This window comes from Clytia hemisphaerica, unplaced genomic scaffold (genome assembly GCF_902728285.1).
Source record: "Clytia hemisphaerica strain Z4C2 unplaced genomic scaffold, Clytia hemisphaerica genome assembly, whole genome shotgun sequence".
Classification (NCBI taxonomy): domain Eukaryota; kingdom Metazoa; phylum Cnidaria; class Hydrozoa; order Leptothecata; family Clytiidae; genus Clytia; species Clytia hemisphaerica.
The window spans coordinates 131,259-142,415 of NW_027103949.1; the positions used below are offsets into that span (position 1 = coordinate 131,259).

At 40.3% G+C, this 11,157-nt stretch overlaps 1 protein-coding gene across 1 annotated transcript; it reads left to right on the top strand.

The window, feature by feature from the left end:
• The first annotated feature begins 361 nt into the window (after positions 1-361).
• Positions 362-2,583, top strand: LOC136810031 (uncharacterized). Its single transcript, XM_067066600.1, has 2 exons — positions 362-887; positions 1,567-2,583. The coding sequence occupies exons 1-2, from the start codon at positions 494-496 to the stop codon at positions 2,556-2,558; spliced, it is 1,386 nt and encodes a 461-aa protein (XP_066922701.1). The 5' UTR covers positions 362-493; the 3' UTR covers positions 2,559-2,583.
• The last annotated feature ends 8,574 nt before the right edge of the window (positions 2,584-11,157 follow it).

Below are 11,157 nucleotides of genomic sequence, written 5' to 3' on the forward strand. Positions count from 1 at the left end.
CTTTAACAGTTTTAAGTGCCTTTTTTCAATAAATCTGGTCAGTAAAATCATCGTTGGGCGAATTCTTTATCTGGCTCGAAAACTGATAAAGAATTCAACCAGCTCTCACGGAAACCTTACCTGATCCAATAAAAGGATAAGGGTAATAAAAAAGTATAGTAAAACTTTCTTAATAAAAATACCACGAACCTCTACTGATCACGCTGCTCTCTTATTGGTTTAAAAAACAAAAAAATGTTAAAACCATAAAAATCCCATAAAAATTTTCTTGAGTACAAAACTTTTTTTATCACTGTTAAAATAGTTTACAGATTGTAAAAAATAACTGACCGGATTATAGATAAATCACGTATTTATAACAAGCTATCATTGTGTAAAGAAAACGTTAGTTTACGATCGGTTTTGCAGGCTGAGAATGGAAATACAAAACGCACCTAATTTCTTTACTTCGAGTTTCCAGAATTGAAAATATAATTATTAGAAGAAGAAGGTTATGGAAAGCAGTACAGAATATAAAGAATGGATAAAACGTCGAAACAGGAATGCTTTTTTCTCATACTTCCTACTATTCCTGGATGGCCTGGAAACGAGTGCTGTTACAGTTGTAATGTTATTTTATCTGCAGGATCGATTCCATCTCAATCCCGATGAAACAAGAATGTTTTTCAGTATAGCGGAAATGATGAATGCTGTCGGGCAAATGACCGGTGGTCTTTTCTTTGGACGATACACCGACCGCACTCGCAATTTGAGGCTTGTGGTTTTTGTGAATCTATGGGCCACCATATTTGGGAATTTGATCTACGCCATACCTTTTAGTGTTATTTGCATTTTCATCGGGCGTTTTCTATGTGGTTTAAACGAGTCTCTACAAGTTGCATTCGGAGGTAAGTTTATAAAATTGACCAGTAGAGAAAAATTTCCTAATCTTTAAAAAATAATTTACTCTCAGTGAGACCTAAACGTAAGGTGAAATCCTGACCTTTAGACCCGGGGGGGGGGCAGCTGGGCAAAAGGACCGACGGGTATGTGCGGGTCCTAAGGGTACCTTTTCCAATATGTTTAAAATGCACTGTAAGGGTCGGAAAAACTAGAGATGCACTGTAAGGGTAGAAATTTCAGAAAATTCTTGAAAAATCTAGATATTTTGACCAAAAATGCTAGAATTTTGATCATTTTTTGCACGAAAGGGATCGAAAATTTGGGGGGAAATGCACTCTAAGGGTATGATTTTCACAGATTTTTGCTGCACTGTAAGGGTGCAATTTTAAAAGCTAATTTTTGGCCCGCACATACCGTCAGTCCGCAAACCCAGTGCCCCCCCCGGGCCTTTAGAGAGACTTTATTTTTTGTGAGGCTTATATAGGAAGGTAAAAAACTGACCCTCAACCTCCCCCCCCCCGCACATACCCTGCACCCCTTCTTTGGTCTGTGATAAAGAGGTGTTTGGATCTTGAAAATAGAATTTGCCCGAAACTTCAACAAATGAAATCGTTTTGCTAAATCATTCGTCTTCTTTTGCACTGAAAGGACTGAAAGTAAAAATGAGACATTTATTTCCTCCAGGTGAGTTTAGGCGATGTTACAATGACAAAGATCTCATCAATGTTTTGGGTTGGAATGAAATCTGTTATTCCATTGGATTTAATATTGGCCCTGGTGCACCAATCCTTTTCACGCTAATTGATTTCCAAATTGGCTCCTGGAAAATCGATAAATACAATGCAGTTCATATTTTCATTACCATCATATCGATGTTCCTGTACATTGCAATGTGGTTTTGTCTGAGTAATACATCGAAAGAATTAGAAGAAATCAAGGCAAAGTTTTCTCACCATATCGACGACCCCAGAGTTGAAAGTACTGGAAAACAACATGATCTAGCAGACACCACAAAATCAGAAGACGTCATTAGCACTGGAACAAAAAGTGGCTTGGTAATGCATTGGAAACAACTGGTCAATGTAGATATCGTAACATTATGTCTATCTTATGGTATAATGAGATACGCAATCAATACCATGATGTCTCTGATAGTTATGTACGCGTTATCCCAATTCCATTGGAATGTTGCCTCTTTATCACGACTAAATATCATTGCTTCAACCCTCATCTACATCATCATAACAGTGCTCATCAAATACAAAGTTTTCCAAGGACTTCGTAAAAGTTATTTTTGTTACGCAACAGCATTAACTTTGACAATATTTAGTTTTGCCAATTTACTACTGCCTTACTTTTTGGACATTTCTTCTTACAAGATGCAAACCATTTATTTACTGTCTCACCTGTTCATCAAGGCTTGGATGTATTTTCACATACAATCATCTGGTAAGGTCCTTCTCTTCAACACTGTGTCATCGGAGAATTCTTGTTTAATTGACGGCCTTCGTTCAACATTTGGCTCCATGATGCGGCTCTTTGCATTCGGGACAAGTTTCTTATGTTATAAATATCCTACTTATTTTTTAACTCCCTTGGGAATTATTCATTTTATAACTGCGTGTATCATTTTTATCAGGTTTGACAAACATAGCCAAAAAAAGAAGTTTGAATAAATAGAATATACTTTGGTATTCCAATTATATACAGGGTGTCCCTAATTAAAGTATCCAGTTTGAACATGCGATTGAGTAGAAAAGTTTGTGTGTGTTATCGCTAAAATATAAGAACGTTCTCCATCACACAGGCTTATTACAAAAGGTAGTTACAACGTATAAATTAATCGTAATGACAAAGAAAAAAGAGGGAGAGCTTAAAATACAATTTTCAAAATTTTGTGAACACGCACGGCATACTGGAGAAGTGGGACGTGGGACGGTGGGACGCTCAGGTGGGACGCTAAGGTGGGACGGTAGTGGGACGCTAAGGTGGGACGCTAAAGTGGGACGGTAGTGGGACGCTAAGGTGGGACGGTAGTGGGACGCTAAAGTGGGACGGTAGTGGGACGCTAAAGTGGGACGGTAGTGGGACGCTAAGGTGGGACGGTAGTGGGACGCTAAGGTGGGACGATAGTGGGACGCTAAGGTGGGACGGTAGTGGGACGCTAAGGTGGGACGGTAGTGGGACGCTAAGGTGGGACGGTAGTGGGACGCTAAGGTGGGACGGTAGTGGGACGCTCAGGTGGGACTGTAGTGGGACGCTCTCTCGTAAGGCTTTTGTATTTTTGCTTCTCTGATAATTATGTACGAGTAAAAAAGAACTCAATATGAGTAAATGAATACTTTCACAATACACATATACATGATCTGTTCTTCAGTTTTCAACCTACACAGGATTTCGGCCAAAATATATATATTGATTTTTTTTATCATATAGTGGATGATAAACGAATAATAATAATATTCAAATTGGATGTTTGATCGAAAAGCTACCAAGCAATATGCGTGCGAGTCAGAAATAAACACCGGAAAATGTGTAATCAATTTCTGGCTCCTTATCTTCAGGCTCATATTGTCTAATTTATAGAACAATTTTATTATTTTCCCACACTTTCAATCCTTTGCAACTTTGTCTAGGCTAAATCTGGGAAAACCTAATGGCCAGTAAAACTTTTTTACCCCCTTTAATCATATATAACAGGTTTCAATAGGTTTTAGATTCTTCACACTAAGGTTTTTACAAAAGTGGTCCAGCAGCAGCCTGACTATATTTCGAAGAGTTTATGTTTTATAGTGTATTCAAAAGACAAACCGCAAGCAAAACCCCCAAAATTATAAGAGTAGATAAAGCTAAATGGAGAAAATGTCATTTTCTAAGAAATCGAAAATGACCCCTCAAATCATCAAATACTCTTGAATTTCCGAATTTTTTCGGCTAAACCCAATCTTAAGGCCTAAAAGCACCCATATCAAAAGTTTTAAGTTCATATTTGAACTGCAACATCTAAAAAATTGAGATGACTTTTTGTATCTTTGCTTGGAGGGACTAAATCGAATCATTTACTACTCCTAACTTTAGACCAATATTGAAGCATGGAGGTATAAAGAAAGACAGGAGAAGTATGCTATTGTAACCAAGCTCGCCCTACGATTAAAAAAGTTACGATGTATGCATGCTCATAATCTCATATATCGTGCATTTTTAATAAGCTCTTTTATCCATAGGTTAAATCTTATTGGCTCATTTAAGCTTTAGAAATTAGATGAGACGAGATTCATTGTTTCTGACATCAGTGTAAGAAAATATTTGGACTAAAAAAAGGCCTGTAAACTTGGCAATCCTTCATCAAATGATAAGATTTTTCGATCAATGTTTTCTTTCAGGTGAACTCTATTGCTTGATACTTTCCTCCAAAATTCTCCAGCGACTTTATGTCTACAAATTGAGTCTGAAATCGTGTGTGCTTATAAAGAACTTTTCATTTTCTGGCTTGAGAAAATATCTTTTCAAAACAAAATTGAACGGATAGCGAAATGGAACATAAATTTGTTTCGTGGACGAAGTTTTATCTAATTTTCGTATATTAAAAGGCTGGAATCTTCAATACTGATTATTAGAATGTTCAGAGCAAACTTGAGTTCTACTAAAAAGTCTTATTTCATCGGGCGAGCTTAGAATTTCTTTTGATACATTTTATAAAAGAAATCAAAAGACTTTAACGACCAATTACTGACACATTCAACTCCTGTTTTCTTTATACCTCTATGATTGAAGTAAGCCTATTAATGCTAAACATCTCTAAACTTCAAAAATGGAAGGACCAATCTTATCTTAAACTACTCTGCAAATGACGTATTTCTAGCTTTAAAAGTTTCATGGCTATCTTACAATTAGTGATGGAGGTGAAAAATAACGATTTTGATATAGTCAAAAAAAAACAAGTCCTTCTATGAATATACTGTTATTTCGAATTCTCTTGTTCATATTCTATACTCCAATGTGCCTTAGAAAGCGTACTTCAACCTCGTCCCCGTGTATCCCAGGCTTTATTTACGTTACTGATTGACGCCAGAGAATAATGCCAGGGTATTATCTAGCGCTATCAGTAAGCATAAAAAGCTGATAAAACGCAGGGAACAAGGTTGAGCGTACTCTGTACCAGAGTGTATGCGTTTATCGTTTCATAGTACAATGAATTTTGAATTAGCTGTAGATATCAGATCTGTGTACAGACTATAGAGGGAGCAAGATATAGTCCCAGAGGGGTACTACCCTCTTGCCGACCGACGGGGATGTTCCGCTGAGGTCCGAAAAACGAAAAATGGACCCTACGCATGACTCATTTTTTGAAAAATTCTGCCAAAAAGTTACCCTGAACGAGACTGGAATTCCAAAATGTTCACGAAATTTTACATATTTTTCCCAAATTTTCCAATTCCCAAAGAGACTGATTTTTCTATTTTGGTGTTTTTGCAACCCTACCTGGGACCCTGACCAGTGACACATTCCCGTGCCCCCTTTTGCACAAGTACCCCCCCTCTTCCCCAGCTCAATTCATTTTATCCAGGTCTTCGGCCGTTACAAAAGGGATTCCACTTGTTGAATCGGGTCTTTGGCAGTTAATTTTAACTCAGGTATTCGGCCGATAAATGCCGATAAATCAGGTCTGCGTCCGCTCACGGAAAAAAAATGCGTTGTCTTATAACATTCAGGTCGTCAGTTTCTTTCAAGCATGTTACTGTCGTGAGCTGTTGTTCTCCTACAGGTGTTCAGTGCTTTCTCTTTCATCGCATAGGCGGATTTTAGAGTTTGCGTACTGTAATCTTAGGGAGCTAATCGACAGAAATTTGAATTACCGTAATGACGCTCAACTTTTGAAAGTAACTAGAGGGTCTGTTGTCATTGTCTTTTCTCATTTGAGATTTTTCAAACCGACTGCTGCGATGGAGTACCGAGTTTATATATCGGAGGATGTCCGAGGGCGACGGTAAGTGTTTACAACCAATGAGCGATTGGTTCCGTGATGTAATGTCAGAAGACATTGCAGTGGTGCATATCATGAATACCGTCCCCTCGTTTTATCTCGAATACATAAACTCGCTAGTGTTGGCGAGAGAGGGGAGACGATAAGAGTTGTGTTACTATTTATAAATCATACTTCTTGGAAGAGAGAGGTCTCCCCGTATGGGAAATTTTTTTATCAAACAGACAATGTGCTACCGTGAAAAGCACAGATCGAAATCATATATCGACGCTGTGCCGACCAATCGAGATTCTATTCAGCGCGCAATCAACGCAGACAAAAGTAACCATGACGACCATCCAAGAATTATTTTGTGCGGTGAAGGCCTTGATGGTTTCTCATAATCTTTGGACCTTTGCATTTACCGGGGCAATGAATTTTGAAATTAGCTGTACTGGGTCTGTGTACAGACAACTAAAAACCCCCCTTTCCATTTAAGACATTTAAAACATGGGCTTCGACCGCTGAAGTTGGGTCGCGACCGCTGACGGAAAAAAAATACTCGTCGGCGGTGCGTATTTTTTTTCCGTCAGCGGTCTAAACCCAACTTCAGCGGTCGAAACCCAGCTTAGCGGTCGAAGCCCAACCTAACGGCCGAAACCCATTTTACCGGTCGAAACCCATGTTGGAAATGGAAGGGGGATTTTTTAGCGACCGAAACCCAACGCAGGTGAGTAAACAAACTCACAGTTGAATGATTCTTTTGTTTTGATAGCACACGAGCGAAAGAAGTCAATCTCAAGCTTTTTCGTCGGGATTTATCTATAGGAATATTCTGACAATTAGGCTAGGTGATAAAATTAGATTGCTAATTACTTTTAAATAATATATATTATCCAAGTTTCAAGTAAAAAAATCAAACTCAAACTCATGGTATCAACCCAAAACTTCTCTCAAGTTTAATGTTCCATACGCGAAAGTGTTTCAAGCAAATAAAAGAGAAAATTCTTGGGTTTTGACCGCTAGGATATCTTGTTTCGTTCGTGGGCTATCAAAACAAAAGAATCAGTCAATTGTGAGTTTGTTTACTCACCTGCGTTGGGTTTCGGTCGCTAAAAAATCCCCCTTCCATTTCCAACATGGGTTTCGACCGGTAAAATGGGTTTCGGCCGTTAGGTTGGGCTTCGACCGCTAAGCTGGGTTTCGACCGCTGAAGTTGGGTTTAGACCGCTGACGGAAAAAAAATACGCGTCGGCGGTGGTATCGGTAAAAGTGAGAAAGTATTTCCCGCTTAAAATATTCTGAAATAGTTAGGTTCTAAGAATGCCTTAAAAATCCAATGTAAAATTTGCAAGCCAAGGCAACTAGGAAATAACGCACAAATTTTTATCTGTTACCTAAAATGGTAGCTTTTGCTGTGGTGACCTACGGCTAAATCTTCATGATGCACCGACAAGCACGGAGACTTAGAAAAATTTTTGAAACTTTTCAATACTTTACCCGGGTTCGAACCATTGAGTTTCAAGCCGAAGGCTAGAGGTCAATCTCTAACCTTTCTCAGGCAAGAAAAATTGAAGCCTTAAAATATGCGCCGTATTTTTGATGACGGATTGAATCTAGCAATTCCTTTGTTTTCGAGTGATATATTTTTCAAAATGAAGCGTTAAATTTTAGTTTCAATCTGTCATTTGTGTAAAAACCAGGCGGGTCGCTCAAGGCCGCACAACTTTGGTAGGATTTGTTGGCTTCAAAATCCTACCAAGGAGATTGACCTCTAGCCTTCGGCTTGAAACTCAATGGTTCGAACCTACATGTTTCCGATGGCAATCTCCATTAACCCGACCTCGACCTCGACCCTGACCCTTGAAAAAGGCCGACCCTCGACCCTTGGAAAAAAGCCGACCCCTCGACCAAAATACAATAAAAAGCCGACCCTGGGTAAAAAAATGCTTTAGCGACTTTTATAAGGTTATTTTTGGTTGAATATTCCAAAAACTGATCATTAGAACACTTAAAGAATACTTCAAGAATAGTCGTCGGTGGGGGGGGGGGCTGAGGATGAGAATATTCTTCACAAGAGACCCCCCCGGGGGCATCATATTATTGACCAACATGTATAATCAGCCTTGTATCCATATATCCCAGGCTTAATATTTATGTTTTACGTTGATGCACGAGAGATATTATATTATCTTCCACTCACAGTAAAACATCAAAAAGCAGATAATAAGACCCGCCGGGCCGGGGCGGGGGGGGGGCGACGAGGTTGAAATATTCATTATTCTTCTTATAAAAAAACGTGTGTATCCCATCCCACCCCCTGCTTGTCTGCTCAACCTTTATATTAAAAAAAACACTGCCAAAAAACTGTTTTGTTTTACCCAGGGTCGGCTTTTTATTGTATTTTGGTCGAGGGTCGGCTTTTTTCCAAGGGTCGAGGGTCGGCCTTTTTCAAGGGTCAGGGTCGAGGCCGAGGTCGGGTTAATGGAGATTGCCGTTTCCGATTACGAAACACGTAGTCTATACCACCGGGCCACGACGGCTGCTGATTTTTCGAAATTCAAGGTTATTTATAGAATTACATATATAGTATATATGGGTGAACAGACCTCACGAGTTAGGCTAACTGTTATGATCGCCATTCCTCCAGGAAGACCCCACACACGGGTGCACCACCGGGAGGGTGCACAGCCGTCTACGCGCACAATATTTTGCCCGCGCGCACCCGCGTGGTGTACTTGCAAGGCCGGTGCATCATGAAGATTTAGCCATTGGTCTGTGGTGGGAGAGGATAATTACAAGGTCTCAAAAGAAGGTTGTCTACTGCTCATTCCGACATCGACTTATAACCTGACTGAAATTCGAGCCGTTACTAGCAACCCTGCGGGGCCCAAGGCGCCGAGTATGCACCCGACACAGTGACAAGCCGTTACTAGCAACCCTGACCCTACCTAACTGTTAGTCAATCAATTCCAAACAACAAAACCCCCGGAAAATTTAAAATGTCGGAATGAGCAATAGACAACCTTCTTTTGAGACCTTGTAATTATCCTTTTCCGTCTGTGGTGGGGATTAAACTCTTTGGTCAAAAGACATGTGCACTCAAAATGTTTAATCACTGATGTCACTATGATTGCAAGGGTTTTGTTAAGATGGTAATAAATCTAGACATATCACAGAGCTAGTCCTAGGACCTCCGAAAACCGACCCTTAGCTTAGAGAGACCAGATTTAATAAAAAGTGTCCCTTTCCTTTTTAAGACTTTTATTTTTTAAGAAGAGAGACCAGGCGTCGATAAGTAATCCATCGATCACATATCGATCCGTCATCGAGCCGTTCTGATGATCGATCCTATCGAGCGCGGGGGTCTGGGAGAGAGAGACTTTTTTGAAAAAAATTTTCTCTAATTTTTGAAAAATGTCTCATACGCTTAGGGGAGCTGTCCAAATTCAAATTTGCCATGAAATGGAGTGTAGCTTTTGAACGTTTTTAAATCTAAATTTTAAATCGGCTTAACTTGGATTTGGAACGATTAAAGGTCAAATCTTGGTGTGGGATTTCTCTGAACTGTATTTTGTATTTTCATTTATTGTTTATCTAAATCTTATTGACAACAAGTTTGTTTTGATACTTCAATCCAGACGTAATTAATCGAACCAATCGAACGGTATTTTTAATCGAACTTTGTCGAACTTAATCGAACCTTGTTGGCCGATTAATGTTCGACTAAGTTCGGTTGTCGAACTTTAATCCAGACGGTGTCAATCGAACTGTTCGATTATCGAACTAATCGAACTTAATCGAACCCTATCGAACGATAGCTGTTCGATTACCGAACCCAATCGAACACCTATCGAACCGGGAAAACTTTCGTAAAGTTCGATGACTGTTCGATTATACGATTATAGTTCGATCGCAGTTCGATGAATACGATTGAGCTTCGATCAGTTCGATTAGGATCGATGAAGTTCGATTGGTTCGATTAAATCGATTTATACCTTGCCGCCCAATTTTTTATTTATATTCAGAGGGCGTATTGGCGGCCGCCCACGGGCCATTCTCGCGGGCCATAGAAGCATTCGGTGCCTGTGTTTCAGTGTGTTTTGATTAAACAACCTCGTAATTTATTTTCTGAAAGGTAAAGAAAAGTAGAATCAATCCGACACAACCATCGAACCACATCGAACTTAAATCGAACTCATCGAACATCAATCGAACAAAGAAAACTCATCGAACTAAATCGAACTTATCAAGAAATTTTCGTAAAGTTCGATAGCTGTTCGATCGGGTTCGGTAATCGAACAGCTATCGTTCGATTTTGTTCGATAAAGTTTGATGGTTCGATAACAAAAATCGGTTCGATAGGGTTCGGTTGACACCGCCTGGTTTAATCGAATACTCACAAATTTCTCAAAATACAAAGTTCGATTAAGTTCGATTACTGAAATCGAACTTAATCGAACTTTTTTAAAGGGACCTCAACAGTTCGATTAGTTCGATTACATTAATCAAAATTAATCTAACTAATCTAACTTAATCGAACTTTGTCAAGTTTAATTGATTAAAAATTTGAGAAAACCAAGCAACTGAAGGCCGCTCCACTTGCGTGTAATCCGATCGCACTTTTTGTCGGCCTTTGACGACACTTTGAAGAACTTTGAAGCACCCCCGCTGGTGCAGACGTGTACCCTCACATCCCCCTGACCAGTGGTCACCGATCAAACTCCCTGGAACCCCGACCGGGATCCCCAGGGGCCGTCCACTATGGTACCCAAATGAGGTAATTTTTCCCAATTTTGACCAATTTTCCAATTTTTGCCGACTTTTGACGACGCTTTGAGGAACTTTGAAGGACCCCCACCGGTGCAAGCGTGTACCATCACATCCCCCCTGACCAGTGAGCACCAATCAAACTCCCTGGAACCCCGGCCGGGACCTCCAGGGGCCGTCCATGGTGGTACCCAAAGGAGGTCATATTTTCCAATTTTGACTAATTTTCAAGCATTTCCAAGCCTTTTAAAGGCTCCGGAGCACTGATGGAGGGTGCTGGCTTTGAGGGAGAGCAAGGCAGAGGGTATCCGAAGGGGTCCGAAGGGCTATGGGGGCTGTGGAGGGCTGTAGAGGCCTCAATTGGTCTCATCGGCGATTTTTCCTGGTGAGAAAGGGGTGTAGCAGCCTCAATTGAGGAGGGCATTTTTGGCAATTTTTGCCAGCTTTTGACAACACTTTGAGAAACTTCGAAGAACCCCCAACGGTGCAGACGTGTACCCTCACATCTCCCTGACCAGCGGGGACCCCCCGGGACCCCCAGG

What these genes read in the sequence shown, in the direction of transcription:
- LOC136810031 (XM_067066600.1), top strand. Translation starts at nt 494, where the DNA reads ATGGAAAGCAGTACAGAATATAAAGAATGGATAAAACGTCGAAACAGG. An exon ending in TCTACAAGTTGCATTCGGAG is followed by an intron (nt 888 to 1,566) that starts GTAAGTTTATAA and finishes TATTTCCTCCAG; the next exon opens with GTGAGTTTAGGCGATGTTAC.